This window comes from Cricetulus griseus, chromosome 7 (assembly GCF_003668045.3).
Source record: "Cricetulus griseus strain 17A/GY chromosome 7, alternate assembly CriGri-PICRH-1.0, whole genome shotgun sequence".
NCBI lineage: Eukaryota > Metazoa > Chordata > Mammalia > Rodentia > Cricetidae > Cricetulus > Cricetulus griseus.
The window spans coordinates 27,884,327-27,907,636 of record NC_048600.1 but is presented as its reverse complement, the minus strand read 5'-3'; the positions used below and the strand labels follow the sequence as shown (position 1 = coordinate 27,907,636).

The window sequence follows — 23,310 nt, the reverse complement described above, 5'->3', positions numbered from 1 at the left end:
GACTACACTGACTTTAAAAGGATACTGGTGATCATACATATTGGGAAAGACCTGTCTCAAAGTGTCAGGTGCAAAAAGTCTACAACCCACAGCTTCACTAAAGGCTTACAAACAAAAGAACCTAGAAGCACCAACTTGTTTACAAGCTATAGAAATGTTGCTGTGATTTTGTCACCTGTCAAAAGGGAGAAGCCACCAACCTGAAGATGAAATCTGTAGTCACCAGGCACAGTGGACTTCAACCTTACAATAAGCCTGGCCCAGGAATATGTTACCTTCATAACAACAAAAGATGCATTTCCTCACATTCAGAACCAATGAAACATCCACAGGGCCCTGTCCTTAAGATAAAGCAAGGCTTCACTGCTGACACCTCTAGGACCCCGCACCTTCCTCAGTCTAAGCACATCATCAGATTTCCTCACTCTCTCAGAAACACCCCAGCTTACTCTGTACCTCGAATTTGTGTGAAAATGGATTCAGCAATGTGTAAGGAAGTTGCAATCTGTGGAGTTTATCATCTTAAGAAGGAAACAAATACTAAAGAAAGAGTGAAGCAAACCCCTGGTAGTGCCTATAAAGGAGCACCCCAGTGAGGGACATGAAGAACCTGAAATGGGGTAGGGTGGCTTTATAACAGACTTCCTGCCTTTATGAGACCAGAAGAATGATAGAAGGGTGAGCCCAAAAAACAGCAGATGGGAAAGTGTAAGGTCAAATGAGAAAGCAGAAGGGGTTGGAAAGCCATGCTGGTGCTTGAACTCCCCTCCAGTACAAACCTGATTCCCACAGAGAATTTTGGCCATTTATTTTCCCTTGTCCTTAGTCCCACTGTGTTACTCATTTATCTACTTACTTACTTACTTACTTGTTTTTATGTGGTGGGTGTTTTACCTGCGTGTATGTCTGTACACCACCTGTTGTATGGTGCCAGGAAAGGCCAGAGGAGGGCTCTGAGTCTCCTGGGACTGGCACTACAGATGGTTGTAAGCCTCCCAAAGAGGTTCAAACCCAGGGCCTCTGGAAGAGTTGCAGGTGCTCTTAACCACTGAGCTGCCTCCCTGGTACCCAAAGTCATTGTTTTGAATACACATAAATTAAATTCAGTATTACTTCCAAAGCAACCAATTAATTGTTCTACTACCTACCAGACTGCTAGCAGACCCTCCAACCTACTAGAATCTACTTGGCTATCTGTCACCACTGTCATTTCAGTGAGGACTGTCACACCCACCCACAGCCAGCACTACTCCTCACCTCCCTAAGTCATCTTTTCATTCTTTCCACTGGAATGCTGCTAATCAGATCGTTTACATTTTGTTGGAGTGTAGGACTCCCTGGGACAGGGATCTCAGCCAGCTTTGCACATGGGTACCCTGCAGTAGTATCTGTCCATAACAGGCTCTCATGAACTACTTTCTGGCAGGCAGTTCTCTGTGAGTTCAAGGCCAATCTCGTTTACACAGTGTGTTCCAAGTGAGACCTCGTCTCAGAAGAAAACAAACAAGGAACAATTTCCTAAGTAACAATGAACTTTAGGGTTTGGTTTTTTGTTTGTTTGTTTGTTTGTTTGTTTCTCAATAATTTCTCTCACACCCTTGGATTGGTTACAAATCTGATAGCAGTAACAAGACAGATCAGAAGCAAAGCATAGTAACAGATAAATTCAAGAATGGTCCAATCTGCCTAGTTAATTTCTTTCAGTTTTTTTTCTTCAAAAAACAACCACCAAGGCTACACAGAGAAATCCTGTCTCAAAAGAAAGTAAGTTTAATTTTCACTCCTCCACAGAAACCACAAACAGCTTATTCTGTCTTCCTGGCCATTCTTCTGGAGAGATGAAGAATAAAAAGGCCTATCGAGTTATAAAAAGTTTGGGTCATATCCAGGACTGTGCATGCTTACATTCAGAGGGCCCTGGGGGTTCACAAGGTATATCTAGGAGTGCACATGCTCACACCACATTCATACTGAACCAAAACAAATGTAAAACACAAAATGCTAGCTGAACATGGTGGCCCACATGTCCAATCTCAGCTATTCCAGAAGAGCCAAAGCTACACAGAGAAACCCTGTCTCAACCCCTCTCCCCCCAAAAAGAATTTGGATTTACCAATTTCTATCAAGAATACAAATGAACAATGTAAAATCAGAAAATTCATATATAACTGTCAATATTCTACCTCATCATACAACTTGCAGGTTCACTTTTCATATTAAACTTACCACTCTATTAATGTTATTTTATCTAAAGTACAACTTCTGTTATAGTTACAGAATCTTTATTCCAATGCAAACCCACTTATCGCTCTCTCTCTTGCTCTGTAGACCAGGCTGACCTCAAACTCACAGAGATCCGCCTGCCTCTGCCTCCCAAGTGCTGGGATTAAAGGTGTGGGCCACTTCCACCCTGCTAATTTTCTCTCTTATATGGAAAAATTATCAGGTGATTTTTGCAAAGAGCTAGATAAGTCTCTTTCACAAACAAAGATACTACTAAATATTTAACCTCTGCATTCTGAGCAAGTGTGTGCATATGCTTATGGAAATAACTGTACACAAGACAACAATTCAATGAATTTTGAATAATGGCAACATCAAAATCTCCAAGAAATCTTTCCATATCAAATCATATAAAAATATAGAATCTTAATAAGATTTAAAGCTATAAATAAAAAAAATCTTAACAGCATGCATGAAATAACATTTTGAATAGATATTCCTAGGATCTTCAATTTAAGACAAAATAAACATCAGGACAAAAGTTATATTTTGTACAACAAGGGGAACTTTGTTACTCAAAGTTATAATTTAAGGATAATCACATGTAAAGGAGAAATACTTGCATAATTCACCCAATTGCTAACAGGTGGAAACAGAAATGAAGGAAACATGAAGGAGACTGGACAGCTCTGAGAGAAACTAGGGATATGAGATACAATCAATTAAGGTTTTGAAAACTTTGGGTAATAGAAAGAGATATAAAACACAATGTCTGTTAAAATATAACTAAATAAAGGTATCACAAAGATCCATAAAGATTGTATACTAATGTCCAAGGTTACTCGGCAAACAGCTGTCTATGAGATGGAAATGGCCATCATTCTTAAACTTCCTCAGAACCTATTCAGTTCATTTTAAAAATTCAAGACTACCAAAATGATGTTACCTCTTATACAAAGTTCTTCTGACCATATCTTCTTGAGAAAAAGATTGCTTGAGTAGTGTCAAAACAGAAATTTAAAACATCATCTTTATGAAAACCACTTAAATTGATCTTTTAAAAGCCTCTATCATTGCTTTAAGTACCTAAAATACCAGAAATAAACTTTTATACTAAAATATTTCAATGATTGTCTAAAATGCTGCAATAGAACATAGACAGAAAAATCTTTATCTACAGTTTTTATTTAACTCCCTTTCTTCTCACTAAATGTATGTTAACAAAAAAAAAAACCCTCAGATGATCTAGACAAAAGCTTTTAGCTCAACACATAATTGCAAGAAAATTACAATAATTGTACCAATTAAAATAATCTTGAATGAACAGTATGTCATCTTAATGTTCCAATGGTTTATAGAGGGATCTACTTAATTAGCTGAAATTGCTTTCCAGTGTTAGTATCAAATGTCATTTGTTAAAAGTTGAACAATTTAGAAAATAATTTAACAAAGCAATTTTACAAAACACCAAGAACCAACATTTTCTTTTTCAGCTGAATAAAGCAAGCAGATGTGTCATCAGATTGCTATAAAAATAAATGAGGCTTTTTATGGATTAAAAAATAAATTTTACTACTAGCGTTAAAAATACTATTTTCTGATTGTTTTTACCAAATCAGATTTCTTTAATAAAATAAATGAATATCAATTATATGCTGCTGCTTTTTGTCAGCTGTAAATAAAACTTTTTATTATTCAAATGACAAACACCAAAGAACTCAGCTACGGATAAGGAGAAACAGGCATCTAAATTGTTAGAACATCTTCCAATGGATGGGTTTTCAATATGTTGAGCACACTATCTTCCTACAGTTCTTCGTTATAAATTATTTTATTTAATTATTTTAAGTAAAAGTCCTTATGAATTTTCAGATTGCTTTCTATACTCTTTTTCTCTTTGTTGGTTGACTACAAACATTTTTTGTATTTATAGGATTATTTATTTCTTAAAAAAGAAAAGCATCTCAGAGTCACCCTAAATCCAGTCCATTCTCAGATGGCAAAACCATCAAGGTCTGAGGTCAAAAGTAATAGGTTGGTTTAATCATAAAAGAAAGTTGGCATCGCCACTTTTACTTTAATATGTATTATTCTATACTGATGTGATCAAAATAAAATATTTCCCCAGAAAAACTCACTCTAATCTATATTCATTATATGATTTTAAAAAATCCATTTCTCCCTCCCCAAATAATTCTATTTTCCATAAAAGGGAATAATAATTGCTATTATCTTTAAACTACATGTTAAGCATTTGCTAGTGTCTACAAGACACATTTCAATTTAAAAATGAAAAAAAACTCAAAACTACCTATGAGGTTCAGATGGTGGGATCTGTAATGCAAAGCACAGGCAATTCTTTCTCTGCTTCTTAGCTGCCCCAAAGAGAGCAGTTGTGCTTCCCAGGCTCTCCCCACCATGACAGACCGTTGAAACCATGAGTTCAATGCATGCATTCTCTCATAAGCTACAGTCACAGCACCGAAAGCCTGACTAACACAGAAAATGAGTGTCAGACAAGTGGGGTGGCTACAGTGGCATTCCAGAGATGTAGTTCAGAAGCCTCTGACCTGGTTTACAGGAAGAATCTGGAGAAGTTGGAGTTGTAGACTAGAGAAACGCTAGGGGCAATTACGGGAGTAGCTCAAGGAACCAGAATATTGATAGGAACAAGGACAGTAAGCACTGTTCATTGTGATGCAGATGCAAAAGAAGACTGTACTGGAACAGGACTAGAAGGCCAGGAATACTAGACTCCAGCGAAGATCTGTCTACAATAAAAGAGACTTTTAGACTTGTTTTATGTGTCTGCATGTTTTTCCTGCATGTATGTATGTACAGCATGTGTGTGCTGTTGGATCTCACATGACAGCACATGCCTCAGATGCCTGACACAGATCTACAGGATCTAATATTTGCCCTCTGGGTTTTGGTTTTGTCCTATACCTGATTTTTAAGCCCCTCCTTCCCTCCCTCCCTCCCTCCCTCCCTCCCACCTTCCCTCTCTCCCTTCCTTCCTTTGGGAAGGGAAATCTTTACTCTGTGTCACTGTAATTTGGAAATATGTTCTTTTCTCTTGGATATTACAGGGGTCCACAGCTAAGAGTTTGTCTTGGGTCTCAGAGGAGATACTGAACTTCAACAACTGAACAATACTGGAACTGTTAGGGCTGTGAGGACAGTTGAACTGGATGCATTTCACATGATGATACAGGCAGGGAGTGGGGGATTGAGGTAGAAAGTTTCAGTTTAAAGAGCCTTGTTGAGGGTCAGGTTGGCAGGGGTTAGTTGCAGAATGCAGGCAGCAGCACATCCCACAGGCTGCAGGCCCAGGCAGGATAAAGGGTGGGGAGAGAAGTAAGCCTGCAAATGCAGATTTTTCTCTCTGCCTTCTGGCCACCAGCCTGTGAGTGGTTCTAGTCCTCCATGCTCTCACAACACAACTGTAGCCATGAACCCAAACTAAATCTTTCTTTCCTAAAAAAAGCATTGTTACGATAAATCTTTCCACCAAATGCCACCTGAGCCCCACTGCCACGTGTGAGCTTTACGCCAGCCGCCTGCCCGAGTTAGGGCCCAAATGAATACACAGAAACTTGTATTAGGTTCAAAGCTGCTTGGCCAATGACTAGGATTCCTCATCTGCTAGCTCAGTCTTAACTATCATAAATCTGTATATTTTATAAGTCTTATCTTATCGAATGCCTTATTGGCGTCCCTCCTTGCAGGTGGATCACATTGTGCTGCTGGAGCAGGAGCAGAGGGGAAAAGAGGGCCCTTCCTGTTTCTCCTTTGCTTAAATATGAGTCTCCTTGCTATGTCACTTCCTGCCTGGATCAGCACTTCTCTACTACATTTCCCAGAATCCTCTTTGACTCCTAGTCCTGTCTAACTTCCTGTCTCATTGGCCAAACAGTATTTTATTTAACAATCAATAAGATAAACATACACATTACATTCCCCATCATCTCCTATTTTCTGTCTAAATAAAAAGAAAGATAACTTATCTTTTATAATAACTGAGGAAACCAACTCTATCTTCAACTCTATCAAAGACCACAGAAGGATAATATATAAACTCTAGAATTGACAGAGACATCTCACTACCTGGACAGTCACCCAAAGTTTCTCTGTAACGTTGGGGCATCCATCTTCAGCCCATAGGCCATAGTGTGTCTGGCACACTTCTCCATTTCAACAGGAACCTCGGCATTTCTGAGATGATAAAGACAGATCCAGATAAAGAAAAACCTCTAAAGGTTTACACTGCTGTTTAAAAATATATGTAGATTTGTGAGAGAAAAAATAACAGGAGGAAATAGAGTAGCTGGTTATGATGGCACCCGCCAGTAGGATTTGCTGAAGGAAGCAGAGGCAGGCAGATTTCCACAGAGGAACCCTGTCTCGGGAAAAAAAAAAAAAAAAAAAAAAAGAAAGTAAAAATAAAGTAATAAAAAAGCCACATAAACATGAAAAATACAAAGAGAATCTGGATACTATATGCCATATTGTTGTCTTTAAATTGTTTGATTGCCGAGGAAAAACTTATTGCTGCTAAAATACATTTGATTATAAATGCTGCTAAATTAATCCAACTTACACATTTTAAAAATGCTTTGACTTCAGAATTTAAGTCTAAGGACAGGCTACTTAAAAATTCATGTTTTGCTTGTATTTCCACAGAAAATGAAAAGCTGTAGATTCCTTCCAGACTAATATGGCTTGATCAAGCAAGACCCCCTAAAGTTGAGATGATACAGCCTTACAGACTACAAAAACAAGGACTTGGTCAGGTTTCTATGTTTTATCATGATTCCCTATGGCATGAACATTGACTCTAATCAGCAGGAAGCAATTTAGAAGGAACAACGCCCAAATCCCCAAATATTGTTTATAAATGTTTGTTTTCATTTAAATGGGGTTAGTTATAAATGATAATGAGCATAGTCAATCTCTTTTTAAAGAATGAAAAGGGGAATAGGATATAGGAATGAGTACTTTGCATTGGTATAGATTTTCATTTATTGATACAAGTTTAAGGTCAATTTTGTGATATGTATATGTCTCCTCTTGTTTAGGTATTGTGTTTATACAGATCTTTTACTTATAATAGTCATAACTTATAATTAGGTTAGTTAGGTTTTCTAGATTTACAAAGATGTATTTGAGATGGATAGGTATTTTTCAAACCTTTCAAAGTCCTACAGAAATATGGCATTTAAATGGTTTAGGGTTTTCTTGGCAGTGTGACACAACTGCTCCTGGCACCAATTATGTCAGAAAAGAGAATGGGCATCGAAGAAACTTGTTATAGAGTTTGCTTTCAACATGGCAAGATTAGCCATTTGGGTAAGAAACTGCTCTTGCCTAGACTGTTTGTTGCTGTATAAACTGGATATACAGGACCCACAAGAAAGTGACTGCTGAACTTACAAAACAAGACAGTACTGAAGGGTTCCTGTTGAAATGGAGAAGTGTGCCAGACACACTATGGCCTATGGGCTGAAGATGGATGCCCCAACGTTACAGAGAAACTTTGGGTGACTGTCCAGGTAGTGAGATGTCTCTGTCAATTCTAGAGTTTATATATTATCCTTCTGTGGTCTTTGATAGAGTTGAAGATAGAGTTGGTTATAGCTTTCCTCAGTTATTATAAAAGATAAGTTATCTTTCTTTTTATTTAGACAGAAAATAGAAGATGATGGGGAATGTAATGTGTATGTTTATCTTATTGATTGTTAAATAAAATACTGTTTGGCCAATGAAACGGCAAGTTAGGCAGGACTAGGAGTCAAAGAGGATTCTGGGAAATGTAGTAGAGAAGTGCTGATCCAGGCAGGAAATGACATAGCAAGAAGACTCATATTTAAGCGAAGGAGAAACAGGAAGGGTCCCTTTTTCCCCTTCCTCCTCCAGCGGCAGGATATGATCCACCTGCAAGGAGGGATGCCAATAAGGCGTCTGATAAGATAAGTCTTATAACATATATAGATTTATGATAGTTAAGACTGAGCTAGCAGATGAGGAATCCTAGTCATTGGCCAAGCAGCTTTGAACCTAATACAAGTTTCTGTGTATTCATTTGGGCCCTAACTTGGGCAGGCGGCTGACGTAAAGCTCACACGTGGCGGTGGGGCTCAGGTGGCATTTGGCGGAAAGATTTGTCATAACAAAGCATAGAGAAGAAAACATCAAGCAACTATCTCTCAGTAAAGAGCAGTGATTTTAGAATGAGAAGTTTCTTCTCACCCAGAAAACAACTTAACTGACAAACTGTTTAAGTCATCCTCTCTCACACCTCTATACCTTTTGAATATATAAGTCCTCAAACTCAAGCATTTGGGGGCAAACTCAAGGCTATATATAATTTCCCCACACATAATCTGAAGAACTCAGCTTACACTTGTATATAGATACATAAAACATAAAGGAAAACAAGCGATGAGACTGATGAAAAATGGAGTTGATGAAGAGTCTGGCAAAGGGTGGGATGTGGGTGTTCTTTGTAATATTGTTAGTCTTGAAAATTGCTTGAAGTTGAAAGTATTTTCAAATAGAAAAGACAATTAAACATATGTACATCCTTCAAGGATACAACATGCTTTTCCATCTTTCCCTCTGGCCACCCCACCAGCCTCTATAACACACAAGAGCATAAAAAACAACACATAAGCACTAGCTCTTAGTAAAAAAGTCACACTGATGAAGACATCAACTAGCGTGAACAAAAGAAACTCAAAGAAAGCAACTAAGCTCCCAAACACCTATAATCTTGGCTTCTTTCAGAAAAACAAGTTGGGCTGGCATCGGTTAGCAGCAGGATGTGTAGCCACCACGTACAAGGCTCTGGGAGTTTCAGAAAGAGTGGCCTATGGAGTCAGAGAGACCCAGATTAAAATGCCAGCTCTGCTGCATGACTGGGTGACTTGGGAGGCAAGGACAGGTCGATCTCCATGAGTTCAAGGCCAGCCTGGTCTACAGAGCAGGTTCTAGAACAACCAGGGCTACACAGAGAAATCATGCGTCAAAATCCAAAAACTAAAAAACAATCAAAAAACCATATACTAACAATACTCCAAGGGAGTAAAAATTATCTGAACTCCTAAAGGTTATAAACTATGAACTATATTAATATTTTATTTATATTTTACAATAGTAGTTTCAATTATACCCAATTTTATAAAACTTTACAGTTTCTACAAGTTATCTTTTTCTAAGAAACAGTTCGTTATTTTATTAGACTAGCAACTGGACCTTGAAGCTAGTGTAAGTGTTCTGGCAAACAAAATCATTTGGCTTTGGGACTTTACAAAACCAGTAACTCTTACAACTTACACCCTGTAAAAAGAAGACGAGTACAAACGAGCTCCAAGCTCACAGGACAGCAGCTGTGCTAGGACAGTTCCAGGACAGCAGGGGACCAGGGGCCCAGACTGAATTCAGAAGTAGAGAGTTGGCACACATTATTTCTGTTTTAAAACACAACTCAAAGCGAAGTTAAGTGCAAAGAAGTCAAGCCAAATACCTCTCATAGATAGTCTTTAGCGTCATCTGATCAGGGACACCTTCAGTCTCTTCCAAATACAGTATGAGCCACGAAGTTCGGTACGGCCACTGCTCTGTAAGGTTGATCCAGCTGGCTAGCCTGTCCCAGTTGAAAGTAATCTGATTGGCTCTTAGTAACCGTCCTTTAAGGAATATGTAAACATTTAAAAATTAGTAGGCATACTAAATAGAACATTTAGCATACTCACAAATAACTGATCTCTAGAATTTGAAAACTTTGCCATTTGGCTGTAATACAGACATAAATCTAGTTGGTTTCTAAAATCCAGATTTTAAAGATTCAGAGGGCATGGTGGCAGACACCAGTAACCATGGCACACAGGAGGCTGAAGTAGGATATGACAAGTCTGAGGCTAGCCTGAGCTACACAGTGAGTGCCTGTCTCAAAAACTAAACCAAGAAACAAAATAAAGCACCAAGGTGGTCCTCAGTGCTCTGATGTGACTGCTAAGCACTTCTCCTTGAACCTCAATGGGACCCACACATACCGGTGCCTCTTCGCTGTATGACATCATTGATCTCCCTTCTTCCTTACTTGGACGATCATGTAGGAAACTACCAACCCAGGTACAGTGTATCTAGAACTTGTTATTTGTACACTGAATAAAATGGCCCTGTTTGTAGTGTGCTCGGAGGACTAACTCAGCATTCTACCTCAGGGCATGCTCACTTATGGACAACTGCAATCTTCAAGCCTTCAGAGCCCAGGCTTCCTTCCACTGTACCTTCACACTCACCTTAACTTAACAGGACTACAAACTGAGGCTTGGTTTTTAATTGAAAACATTCCCAGTTTTATGGCATCATCAGTTCAGTCCATTTCTGGACTCCCATCTACTTGTCTGTCTGACAGACTCTAGCAGCAATTTTCTTTTCCCACTCTCTCATCATCCAGTTCTCCCCCTGCCTCACACCCTCACTCTCCCGAGTGTCCCGGCAGGTGGGGTCTGCTCTGCTGGACAGCTGACAGGATGTGACTCTTCCATCCCAGTGATCTATGTCACAGGTGTCTGCCAGCTATGGACGCCACAGACTTATTATAAACACTGAGGGTGGGGTAGAGCCCAGAACAAAACAGACAATACAGCTACAGCCTTCCTAAGAAGCACTCACACACTGTAACAGACAATAAATCCAATAAGCAAACAGAAATCTATGGGGAAACTGTGAACATTTAACTAAATGGGCAGGGGGGGCAGCAAAAATGAAAAGCTGAACACTAAAATAAATTTGACAATATACTTTTGTAGAAGGTTGAGTTTTTGTCTTTTTAAATATAGGGTCTCATGTTGCCCAGCTGGCCTTGGGCCAAATCCTTATCCTCCTGCCTCTACTTCCAGAGTGCTAGGATTAGATGTAAGCCTCCACATCCAACTTACTAAATTGCCCAGGCTGGCCATGAACTTGAGATCCTCCTGCTGTGCTGCAGGCCTGGCTTTTGCATCGATTATTTAAAGATATCAACTCAGGTCTGTTTCCAGTACCTGAAGATGTGTAAACAATCTAAATTCCTTACTGTGGATTCTGGAGCCATAAGGCCAAGGAGCTGCAACTCTTTAACACCACTTCCCTCTGCTCTCTAGTGCCCACGCCACCCTGGCTTGCACTCCAGCTGTTCTTGGGGTCCTACTCACAGCCTTTCACTGCTATTCCTTTGCTTAGAATGCTTCTCACAAGAAGTATGTAAAGTGAAGTTCTAATTTCATTCAGGTCTCTTATTCATTTACAATCGATCCCAGATCAATCAAACAAATCAGACAAAAAACCCTTGCTCGAGGTCTCCTATTCCAGAGAGTAGACGGACACGGGAGAGTAAGCGAGAGTGTTGTTAGCAGATGGCTTTCTGTGGAGCAGGATGAAGCAGGGAGAGGAGGAAGAGGAGCTGATTCATTTGAGAGGCAGGAAGGTCTCCTAGAAAAGCTGACACATAAGCTAAAAACTCAAGGAAGTGAGAAAGCTCACTGTCCATACAACTCAAGAATCCTTACAGGCCAAGTTAGTGACAACTGGTTGAGACAAAGCTGAGCTACAGGAACTGAAGTCAAGGGCAGCCCAGTGTTAAAGAACAAAAGGAAACAAATCCAGTAAGTGTAGAACTCAGGACACCAAAGTTGCTTCAAGAAGAAGCAACCAACACATTGTCATAGCTGCTTGTGGGGTCCAGATAAGGACTGGGACCTGGCCACTGCATGCTCCACGTGGAAGCCACTGGGGAACTGGAAGTGCAGTTGTGCTGAAGTCCTGAGAAGAAGGGCATTGGGGGATTTTGAAAGGACTGGTGAAAGAGTAGTATGAGAAAGGGCAGGGAACTCTATGCAGGAACTTTGCCAGGTACAGGGGCAGGCGCAGGGGCAAGGGCAAGGGCAGGGCAGAACCAGGAGAAGTCCCAGGGAGAGGAAGAATTTGAATGAGAGGTACACTGTCATGTTTACTGTTTCATTTCTACAACACCCAGACTAACTCTCAGCATAAGGACATATTGTTGAATGAGTGTGTCAGTGTTACTGAGAATATCAGGAAACAGTTCCACTGCCCAACCAGCATAGGAAGGTTGAAGTCTCATTTAAAGGGATTTAACTAAAAAAATGTTATATTAGCTATGACTCCACCTATAGACAGTTTATGTCATGAGCCCTAAACTTAGTATAAAGTGCAATTCCAGTTGGCAGAGTCACTGCTAGGAAACATCAGAAGGTACCAAGCAATACCATGAAAGGGAAGAAGCACGTTCTATAAGTTACACTGCAGGCATGTGTAAGAACTACCCTAATGCTAACCAGTCTCAGCAAAGAGCAACACCCACACAAATAATTCAGTCACAGCATCTCTCTCTCTCTCTCTCTCTTTTCTCTCTCTCTCTCTCTCTCTCTCTCTCTCTCTCTCTCTCTCTTTCTCTTTCTCAATAGGGTTTCTGTGTAGCCTTGGCTGTCCTGGAACGCACTCTGTAGATCAGGCTGGCCTCTGCCTTCTGAGTACTGGGATTAAAGGTGTGTGTGTGCCACAATCACCTCTATAATAATCTCCATTTCATTATGAACATTTTATTCAAAATATCATATAAAAACTAAAACAACATAGCAGTATATAAAAATCTGAATTTCATCACAAATATTAACTATGCTACTACATAAATTTACCCTAAATATAAAGCAAAAGACTTTCAAAATCATGAAATTTTAAGATAAAATTTATCTGATTATCTGACTGTCAACTACTACTGATGTCACAATGCTCTGTTAGCCTTGAAGCTTATTGTGGTGACAGGCATGAAACTCCATAGCAGGACATGAGTTCAATGCCTACTACCTCTAAATATATAAGTAAAATACAGCTTATTATCTATCACAGAACATGAGAAACAAAAGTCACCTGTCACAGAAACAATATTGAGTAATCGTCTCATGGTCTGAGGACTGATGTCACTGAACCAATCCTCAGTGACCAGCAGCTTCGTGAGATCAAAGGACATCTGCCGGGTGATGGTCCTCTGCATTTGTCTTCTGCGGTAAGTATCCTGAAACAGAACAAGAGAGTTACTGTACGCTTATGATAAGAACAACACAACACGCCGGGCGTTGGTGGCGCAAGCCTTTAATCCCAGCACTTGGGAGGCAGAGGTAGGAGGATCTCTGTGAGTTCGAGGCCAGCCTGGCCTCCAGAGCAAGTGCCAGGATAGGCTCCAAAGCTACACAAAGAAACCCTGTCTCGAAAAACTAAAAAAAAAAAAAAAAAAAAAAAAAAAAAAAAAAACACAAGAGGCTACAGAGTCAACTCAACAGGTAAGGATAGAAGAATTCACAATATTAACCAATGAGGAAGGTCTAGTTGCACCAATGCATGGGATGCATGTCCACTAAGAGTTGTACAGTTGCAGCAATGCATTGGATGCATGCCCACTGAGATCTGTACAGTTGAAGCAATGCATCAGATACATGCCCACTGAGAGCTTTATGGTTAGGGAAAGCTTAATTTCATGATGAGAAATGAGCAGAACTCCATAAAGAGAACTGCAGTCCCACTCCATGAAGCCCCCATTCTAGAGGAACCCTGAAAAGATAAAGCAAACAAGCTCCTGCATGGACCTAGGAATCCAGCATCTCTAGTTTAGGCTGTTTTAAAGTGTTACACAACTTTCTCCCAGGCACAGCCACTCTTAACTTTCCTTTGATTCTTTGAGGAGTTAAAGAGTTTAAGGCACTCTTAAGAGTGGGCTGGAGTGAACAAGGATCCCATCTCCTAAGAGAAGAACAGACACAACAGAGGCATATCCTCCTGAGTCCTAAAGTGTGGGATAGGTAGATGCTACCACAGGAACCCAAGAACCTGGACTCCCAGGAGAGAAATTCAAAATGCTGACAGGCATACTCCCCTGACTTTAGCTGTATCAACTGCCATTCATAGTAAATTTGAATTCATATCTGTAAAGCATGTGGGCACAAAACCAAGGTTTAAAAGGTAATGTCCAAATGGCAGCAACCAGAAAAAAAAAGACAATGCCAATATAAGGCCATGTCAGCTACCCCTAGGTGACACTATCAGCAAGGCTTCTCTGCAGGTAGACATCTTCCCACTTTACAAACCTAGATAAATACACCTGCATTTTTGCTCTTCATATAAGATGGATGGACCAGAAACCCAAGGAGTCTGGGAAGCACCCAGAATCACATGTGGGTGTGGAAACTACAATACAGGCCTTGCAAATGTTGGGCAAGGAGGAAGAACCTAAGGAGATAAAGGTGGTACCTGCTCAGGAATAAATGCTAGGACACAATCATTTGCTGGGCTATGAAATCTTATGAGTCACTGGGCAGCATCAGCACCTGACCTGGGAAGTGGCTACAGAGGACAGAGACCCCCTTCCAGTTCAAAGTAAGTTGCTGCTGCTCTAGGTACAGGAGCTCTGAGCAGCTGACACCAGAAGGGAGCTCAGCATCGATGTTGATCTCAAGATTTCAGCATTGTGTCCACAGAAGAGTATTATTGTGTCTACAGAAGAGTATTAGGAGGCACTAACTTAATTTTATTTGAATAATTGCTAACAAAACACAATCAGCATCAGGGTATAGCTAAAGAGCAGAATACATGCCTAGCATGTCAAGGCTTTGGGTTCATCCTCAATACTGTAAGGAAAACTCAATCACATATTAAGTTAACAGCACCAATGGCTCCTTACCCTTCTGTTGAGAGCCGTTTTGCTCCCAAGCTTTGTCATCTCCCCAAGGCTGTTCTGTGAAACTCTTCTGTCAGCATCCTCCTGCACCCCTGGAAGAATGCATCGAGATATCACTCTGGTAGTTTAAGTGAGAGTCCCCCAAGCCTCAGGTGTTTGAACACTAGCCCCCAGTTGATGGCACTGTTCAGAAGGTGTAGGGTCTGAGGCCTTGCTGGAGGAAATGTGCTATTGGAGGTGGGTTTGAGGGTTTAAAGAGGCATGCCAGTTGTGTTTTCTCTCTGTTTCCTGTTTACAGTTTAAGATATGAATTCTCACTTGCTACTCTCACTAGCTGCCAAGCCTTCCCCTATGCCTGCCCATGCCATGCTTCCCCACCATCATGGTGCTGGACTCTCATCACCTAGGAACCACAGCTCAAATAAACTCTTCCTTCTGTAAGTTGCCCTGCTCATGGTATTCCATCGCAGCATTAGAAAAGTCACTAATTCAAGCACCATGTGTGCAAAGTTGTTTCATGTGATATTAAAGAGACATAAAATAGCAACAACATTTTTCAAGGTAAACAGAGACTATAAAAACTTTCAAGTCCAAGTACCTTAGGGTTTGATACCTACCTGTGGTATCTGGGCATGAAATGTCCCCATTTGTTGCTGAAGTTACAAGATACTTCCTTGCATTGCTAAGGCCACGACTATTAAGGAAAACTGGTAAGTGAACTATATTGCGCATATAGTCGTGTCCGTTTATATTTGAATCACGAAGCACACTGTTCAGGTTCTGGTTGATGGCCTTTATAATAATGTGTGGATCACTTGCAAAAATGGCAATAAAGGGGCCTTTTGAAAACAGAACTCGGACCTGTGGCAAAAGAAAGGCATGGACATGACACAAATTTTAAAATTATACAAAATAATATCTTTTTAAAATCTGTACTATCCTTAGCTGGGCAGTGGTGGCACATGCTTTTAATTCCAGCACTTGGGAGGCAGGGACAGGTGGATATCTGAGTTTGAGGTTGGCCTGCTCTACAGAGCTAGTTCCAGAACAGCCAGTGTTATAAAGGGAAACCCTATCTCAAGAAAGAGAGAGAACAAAACAATTTTTATGAGTGGCTCAATCTTAGTGTTGGTGTTATCATGCACCAATGACAAAAGAAACAAAGAGTTAATGTGGTTTCCATTTCAGATACCTACAGCCTACACCAAAGGAATCCTTTGTGAATACATGAGAGGTCCTGGGCACATCCGTTTCTGCAGTTTACCACTGTGTTTATAACACACCTTAGATTGCCTGTTTTCTGCTTTTTAACACAAAACTATAAATTCTATGGGTTCCCTCTGTCATGTCAGAATATAACACGATTGTCTGCAGAGATGAGCCACACTTGCCACTGAGGGACACCCCACAAGTGTTTGTGTGTGTGTTTGTTTTTTCCTAATAATCATCTGCTGAAATATTTGAATGTTCTTCATTAAACATTTACTTCTGCAGGATTTCTGCATTTAAAAAATTAGTTCTTTTTATAAAAGAGAAATTCATCAGAGAAACCAGTGTTTCTTGAATCAGAAGCGCAGTTTCCACCCCAGTTGAGATAACTGTGAAGTAATGCAACCTATGTGGCCACACTGACAAGTTTGGGGACAGGGAGACGTACGGTGTCCAGCATCTGCAGAACCTTGTCCTGCTCACAGGCGTCCAGGCCATCGATGATGACCACCAGCCTTGTCTGGTTCTGAGTGAAGCTGTCAATGGTTTTTGCCATCTTGGCCATCAACTCCACCTCACACTTCAGGACCTGCACAAAATGCAGGAGATACAAGAATTTGAAACATGGGAGAAAGCCATCCAACAGGAGGAGAAGAAACTCAAAGTTCTTGCTGCCAGCGGCAGTTCCACTGTAGTAAGGTTTCAGTTCATGGACTGACAACACTTCACTCTCAGAATGTCACCAGGAAACACTATGACAGGGACTTACAAAGGACAGAATGGGTTGAGAGACTTGCTTGCCAAAATCACAGACTCTGAAATGACAAAAGACTTGGACTTGAATTCTACCCAAGAGACCTACTGACTGCTGCACTACTCTTGGCTCTTTGGTGACATATAGTTTTAACAACATTAAATATACTCATACCATATGGTCCAGGAATTATAATCCTTTGTATTTGCTCAAAAGAACTAAAAACTTACATCTACACAAAAACCTGAACACTGATATTTATAGCAATTTTATTCTTAACTGCTAAAATTTAAATCAACAAAGATATATTTCAGTAGGTAACTGAATAATATACACTCTTCATCCAGGCAACAATATTATCCAGGCATAGGAAGCAATGACATTTTAAGCTATGGAAAGGAACATAAATATCTATTATTAGGTCAAAGAAGCCATTATGAAAGAGCTACAAACTGCACAGTTTCAACTACATGGCATTCTAGAAAAGACACAGCTACTGACATAGTAAACTTATCAGCATTTGACTGGGGCTGGGAGAGACAGAGGGCTGAACAGGTGAGGCAGGGGCTTTCCTGGAAGTAAAATACTATAATCATGGGTATGCTATCAACGATTTATGCAAACCCAAAGAATGTGTGGCGCCAAGACTGAACCTAGTGTAAACTGGGGACACTGAGTCTGACTCTGACAGGCCAATGCAGGTCTATCAACCGGAGCAATTGGAGTACTCTTGTGACAGGTATTGTAACAGCAGCTGTGCATGTGTGCTAGTACAAGATACATGGGTTATATCTTAATTTTCCTATAAATGAAACAAACTAATTAAACTAAATTAAATGCAACAGACTTGGACATGTAGATGACTGATAGGGTGCTTGCCTAGTATCACTAGGTCCCAGGTTCAGTCCCTATTGCTGAACAAATGAAAAACCAAAATAACAACAATAAAAACCTGCATGTAACCCTGCAACATTTTTCGAAAGCACAGCCAGTGAGTGGCATATTCCCACTACAGCTTCCTATGGGGAGCACTCACTTTCATGAATCCCTCACTTTTCAGTTTGTGCAGTTTGGAGGCAGCACTGTGGAGGCGTTTTCGCTGAGAATTCAGGAGAGAGTCCAGCACTTGCCACCATGTCCGGCAATTCAGCACAAAGGCCAACCCCACGACAGATGCAATTGATATGAGGACAGCATTCACTGTCAGATGTTTGGGGTCAACTCTGAATATAGCCAAAAGAGTAATTCCAGCAATAATGCAGCCCACAATGAAAAGAAAGATGATAAAAGATGGGAGACAGCAAGTTTTTTTCCATTTCTTTTTACCTGCAATTGAACAAATAGTATTGAGAATTATTACAATATCATGTACCCAGAAGACCATAATCTTTATGGTCAAGAGGTTCAATTCACGGTCTCATGAAGATAAATGAACATTTATTCCCTTCCTTACCCCTAGAAACACACCAGGAAGGAATGGAGGCAGGGAGGGAGGGAGGCAGGGATGGAGGGACAGAGGGAGTCCGTCCTACCCTGAGTATCTTCAGTCTTGAATACTCGAAAAAGCCTGGTAGCCAGAAAGCCAAACTCTCTCTCACAGGCATCTGAGAGGGTGGCGATCATCTCAGCCAAGGAAGTCTCTCCACCCACACTGGAAAGTCTGTTGTAATCTGTAAACAAAAACCTTGGGAGAGACCAAGTAGGAAGTTATTCAGCTATCTGATGCAGAACTTCTAACATATGTAAGACATCTCTATCATTTATTCTACATTTTCTTTCTTTCTTTTTTAAAAGACAACATCTGGTTCTTCTTTTAAAAATTACTTTAATTTTATGTGTGTGAGTGATTTGCCTGAATATATGTCAATGCACCACATGTGTGCCTGGTGCCCACAGAAGTCAGAAGAAGAAGTCTGATCACTTAGAACTGGACCTACAGATGGTTGTGAGCACCATGTGGGTGCTGGAACTTGACCCCAGGTCCTCTGGAAGAGCAGCCAGTATTCCTAACCACTGAACCATCTCTCCAGCCCTCATTTAGTCCATATTTTCTTGACGTTCTTTTAAAGTTCTGAGGCAGAACATGTGATTACTCATCTTCTACTCTGAGCATATTGGAGATTCTCTCAGGAAAGATGCTAATGTGTTAAATGTCTGTGAATGGCCACTGGGAAAGGGGAGAGTGAAGGCAGAGCTTCACCTCCTGTCATCATGGAGGAGAAAGTACTCTAACACCAGCCAGAGTGGAGAAGCCAGAGCCTTCACTGCAGACAGGAATTCAAGCAAGTTTTCTGCTGGAGACTCAGTGCTTAAGAATGCATGCTGTTCTTTGAGAGGTTCAGTTCTCAGCACCCATGTGGCAGCTCACAACCACCTGTCACTCCAATTCCAGGAAATCTGCCTCCCTCTTCTAAACGCCATGGGTACCACATGCACAGACATACATGAGGCAAAGCATCCACACACATAAAATAAAAACCAGTAAATCCTAAAAATTAATAAAGTAAATAAACTTTTCTAATGTCTTATTTTATTTATAGCATTAACATATACTATAGGATTTAGAAATAATTGTAAAATATCCTTTTCAGAGTTGTCCTTCAAAATAATTGACTTTCTGACATCTTGAAGTCTCTGAATTATTTATTTCTGCATTAATTCATTCTTCCCTTCCATCTCTAAGTTAAATTCTCACCCAGTAGATAAATCAACCCAGGAGATAAAACATGTTTCAAAATTACAGTCTGGAATGACACTGTATTATATATATTATGTGGTCTTTTTTTTTTTTTTTTTTTTTTTTTTTTTGGTTTTTCGAGACAGAGTTTCTCTGTGTAGCTTTGGAGCCTATCCTGGCACTGGCTCTGGAGACCAGGCTGGCCTGGAACTCACAGCGATCCGCCTGCCTCTGCCTCCCAAGTGCTGGGATTAAAGGCATGCGCCACCAACGCCCGGCTATTATGTGGTGTTAACTGACACTAGTTTAGTTGTTCTAACTTCTTCAAAATTACCATCTTATTAAACTGTTTTAATTTTCTGTAAAAAAAAAAGTCCTCCAATTGTGTTATTCTATATTGTATACTTTCCTTTAAACTTTTCCCCCTTTAAAAAAATTTAGTTCATTTTTAATGTGTGTGTGTGTGTGTGTGTGTGTGTGTGTGTGTGTGTGTGTGTGTGTGTGTTTATGTACACATGTGTATGGATGCCTGTGGAGACCAGAAGAGGGTTTCAGATCCCCTGGTGCTGGAGTTAAAAGTGGCTGTGAATCACCCATTGTAGGTGCTAGGAACAAAACTTAGGTCCACTGTAAGAGCAACAAGCACTCCTAACCACTGAGCCATTTCTCCAACCTCAACTATTTTAAGACTTCTCAATTTTAAATCTTTTTAATGCTTAAATTTACATGCTGATTATAATAGTCCCTCACTAGAATCAGCCTAAGTCTCTCACACAAAGTCCAAGTGCACCTACTTCAAACTACTTGAAGCCATTTCTGGCTTATATATAATGTCTAGCACAACACAGATGCTATGTAAACACCTGGTATGCTGCATTGTTTGGTGGTTTCAAGGAGAAGTACTGGTGTGGTTTTTCAAAGTATTTTAACCCACACTTAGCTGCATCTACAGATGCAGAACCCAGGGATAAAGAAGGCTGGCTATGCTTGTTAAGTTTTCAATCTTTATCTTTCTGCCTATATTCTTAGCATAGATTTGATGGTTGGAATGACTTGCACTCATCTCAAATTATACATATTTTATCTTATTATAATTTAAAACTTCTTAACCTTTTTAACAGATTTTTAGTTCTTTTGGCTAACCCCTATGGGAGCTTTGTGCTCTTAATTTTCTAGCTTAAGAAACAAACAAACTTACTTTCATCTAGAACCTTACACCTTTTCTTTATTCCTTAAGTGTCCTTTACCCTTCCTATTTTTCTCATCATTTCCTGCTTGGGATGTGCAATAATTTTAGACACATACATCCATTTGCAGAGACAAGGAAAGAGCAGGGTTTCTGGGGGGTTTGTTCCTTTAAGGAGAAGCCAGGCCTTTGGTCCAGACCTCTTCCTGCCACAACTCCACCCCAAAGGCCAATATCCTTTCCAAGGTGTCAGCAAGGATGGTAGCAGAGGCAAGGTGTGGCCCCATCATGGAGGGTTACTCAGGAAAACTCTGGGTTTAAACCCTGGCACTGCTCCCAGAAAAGCCCCAAGTATGTAACAGGTGACAAGGAAGATGGAGAGGTTTCTGTACAAATAAAATTCCGTAAAAATAAATAGTTTCTTTTAGGAAAGTGACCTCATCTATGGGAAGGGGATATACTACTAAATGTTTCTCAAAGGTACTGAGGCATGCTGTTGTATTGTTTTTTCATAAAAAAAAAAAAAAAAAACTAAGGTACCAATAATTTTTGGGGATATGATGCCTTATAAAATTCTTTTAAATCTCTTGCATATACACCCTCCTGTCAAAGGGACTGACTCACCTCACAGGCAAAGCCTTTGTCGTTTGCTCTGGAAGCTCAGGTGGGTTCACGAACATCAGTCTGAAGAGGAGCTCCAGGTAGCCAATGTGTCTCGCCAGTCTGGTACTGAGGGCCCAGGCCCAGTTCCAACTCTCTCCTTCCCTCCGTCCACCAAAGTAAATGACAACTGAAATGCACAGGTCAAATTAGTCAGGCTGCTTGGTTTGTCACAGTCAACTATCAAGTGAAGGGGAGCTAACCCTGTGTGTAACTGTGACCATGTAACTGTGACTGTCCACACTGATTTTTAAATACTCCTCCAAGAATTCTCAAGTAACCTTCTTGGCATACAAAGGTGTGTGAAACTGCTAAGATTAACATGGCCTATGAATCCTAAGTAAAAGTCAAGCCTTAGAGTCTGGTGGGTAGTCACCACTACTGTAAAAGACAGTGTGACAGTTAGTCAGTCCTGCTGCAGTATTAGCATGCAGGTACACTGGTCCTTAAAGCTACTCCAGCCAGATTTAAACACTGGTATGCTAAAACAACTTACAAAGGAGCAAAAGGATCATTTTTTTCAGCCAATTATGAAAATCAAGTAGATTTTTAAGAAACAGATTGTTTAAGTAACACATGCTCAATGTTATTCTCCATATTTTGAAAAAGGCTTTAGAAAGTCAAAGACTTACTGAAGAATATATATAAGAGAGCCAGGCAACTCAATGAAACTGCTATGGCGAGATTTGTATCAACTGTAAAAGCAAACACTAGGCCCAGCCCCCCACACAGCAGCAGGGTGAGGAACACAATGAGCCATGAGAACTGGAAAAGGGGCTCAATCTGCTGTCCTGCAAAAGTCTTCATTTCATCTGAAAGAAAAATTAATGTGAAGTTTTACTTGTTTTGCTTAGATGTAACTTTTAACTCATTCTTTAACTTTCCTGTTTTAATATAATATGTATTGGATCCTTAAGTGCCCTAGATAACACTGCTGCTGCTTCACCACTTAAACCAACATTTTCTTTTAATCAGACTGAGCATCCATTCCCCTGGTGCACACTTACCCTCATCTCCCAGTCCTGAAGATGCATAAAACTCTCATGTCTGTTATTCTCATCTGTCAAGGTTGTACTGACACTGGGTTTTGTGGTTTGTACTAAGTAAAGTATTACTCACATATGCAAAAACAGAAACAGGACTCCATCTTCAAACTATACATGACCTCCATTCCTCTCAGACCCCTCAGCCTCCCACTGAAGTTCTCAGAGGTACATTAAGTATAACAAGAACCACAGTTATTCTTTCTACTAAATTTTATATGCACACTGTAGCCTGTCCTTGAAGAGCCAAAGGTACATGTGTTAGGCCAGGGGCCTCTGACAGCAGGAAGGCCTGGATTATCAGCAAGGGCATTTGGTCCTGACCACAGCACAGAACTTATGGGAGGCTTTGCAAACTCGTGTGTGAAGAACCCACTTCACTGCCCGCACACTACCAAGGGCTGCGCTGGGTGCTGGCCCACAACCGGACCTGTTTCAGACAGAAAACTCACGGAAGGGTGAACTAGAGAGAGTGAAATGCCAATCACCCCAGCGGATGCTGTGACAGGGTAACCACACTCAGAGCTTTTACTGCACAAAAATAGTGCTGTCTGCAAGGACTTCATTAAAGAATTCTTTACCTTCTAGTTTCTTGAGTAAGAAAGACTTCCCACTTCCCCACTGTGCATACAACCCCACACAAATGGGTGGCTGCATGGTAGGCTCACTGAGAATGTCTGCCAGGGCGCTGCTATACAAATCGTAACCAAGCATGTCGCCGTCTGTTTCCGTAGGAGACAAGTGTCCTGTGATTAGAAGCACACCACATCCTTACATTAACAGTGGCATCACTTAAGAAGGAGTACCAGTTCTAAACCACTG

At 40.5% G+C, this 23,310-nt stretch overlaps 1 protein-coding gene across 1 annotated transcript in view; it reads right to left on the bottom strand.

Annotated features, from left to right (window-relative positions):
- Nucleotides 1-23,310, bottom strand: part of Kidins220 (kinase D interacting substrate 220) — an 86,635-nt gene that overhangs the window by 33,389 nt on the left and 29,936 nt on the right. The window contains exons 14-23 of the mRNA XM_035447342.1: nucleotides 23,070-23,234; nucleotides 22,078-22,257; nucleotides 21,410-21,575; nucleotides 18,455-18,606; nucleotides 17,959-18,248; nucleotides 16,617-16,757; nucleotides 15,577-15,820; nucleotides 14,963-15,051; nucleotides 13,159-13,303; nucleotides 9,749-9,911 (exon numbers count right to left, since the gene is read on the bottom strand). Coding sequence (XP_035303233.1) covers nucleotides 9,749-9,911; nucleotides 13,159-13,303; nucleotides 14,963-15,051; nucleotides 15,577-15,820; nucleotides 16,617-16,757; nucleotides 17,959-18,248; nucleotides 18,455-18,606; nucleotides 21,410-21,575; nucleotides 22,078-22,257; nucleotides 23,070-23,234 — 1,735 coding nt within the window. The remainder of the gene's footprint in view (nucleotides 1-9,748; nucleotides 9,912-13,158; nucleotides 13,304-14,962; nucleotides 15,052-15,576; nucleotides 15,821-16,616; nucleotides 16,758-17,958; nucleotides 18,249-18,454; nucleotides 18,607-21,409; nucleotides 21,576-22,077; nucleotides 22,258-23,069; nucleotides 23,235-23,310) is intronic.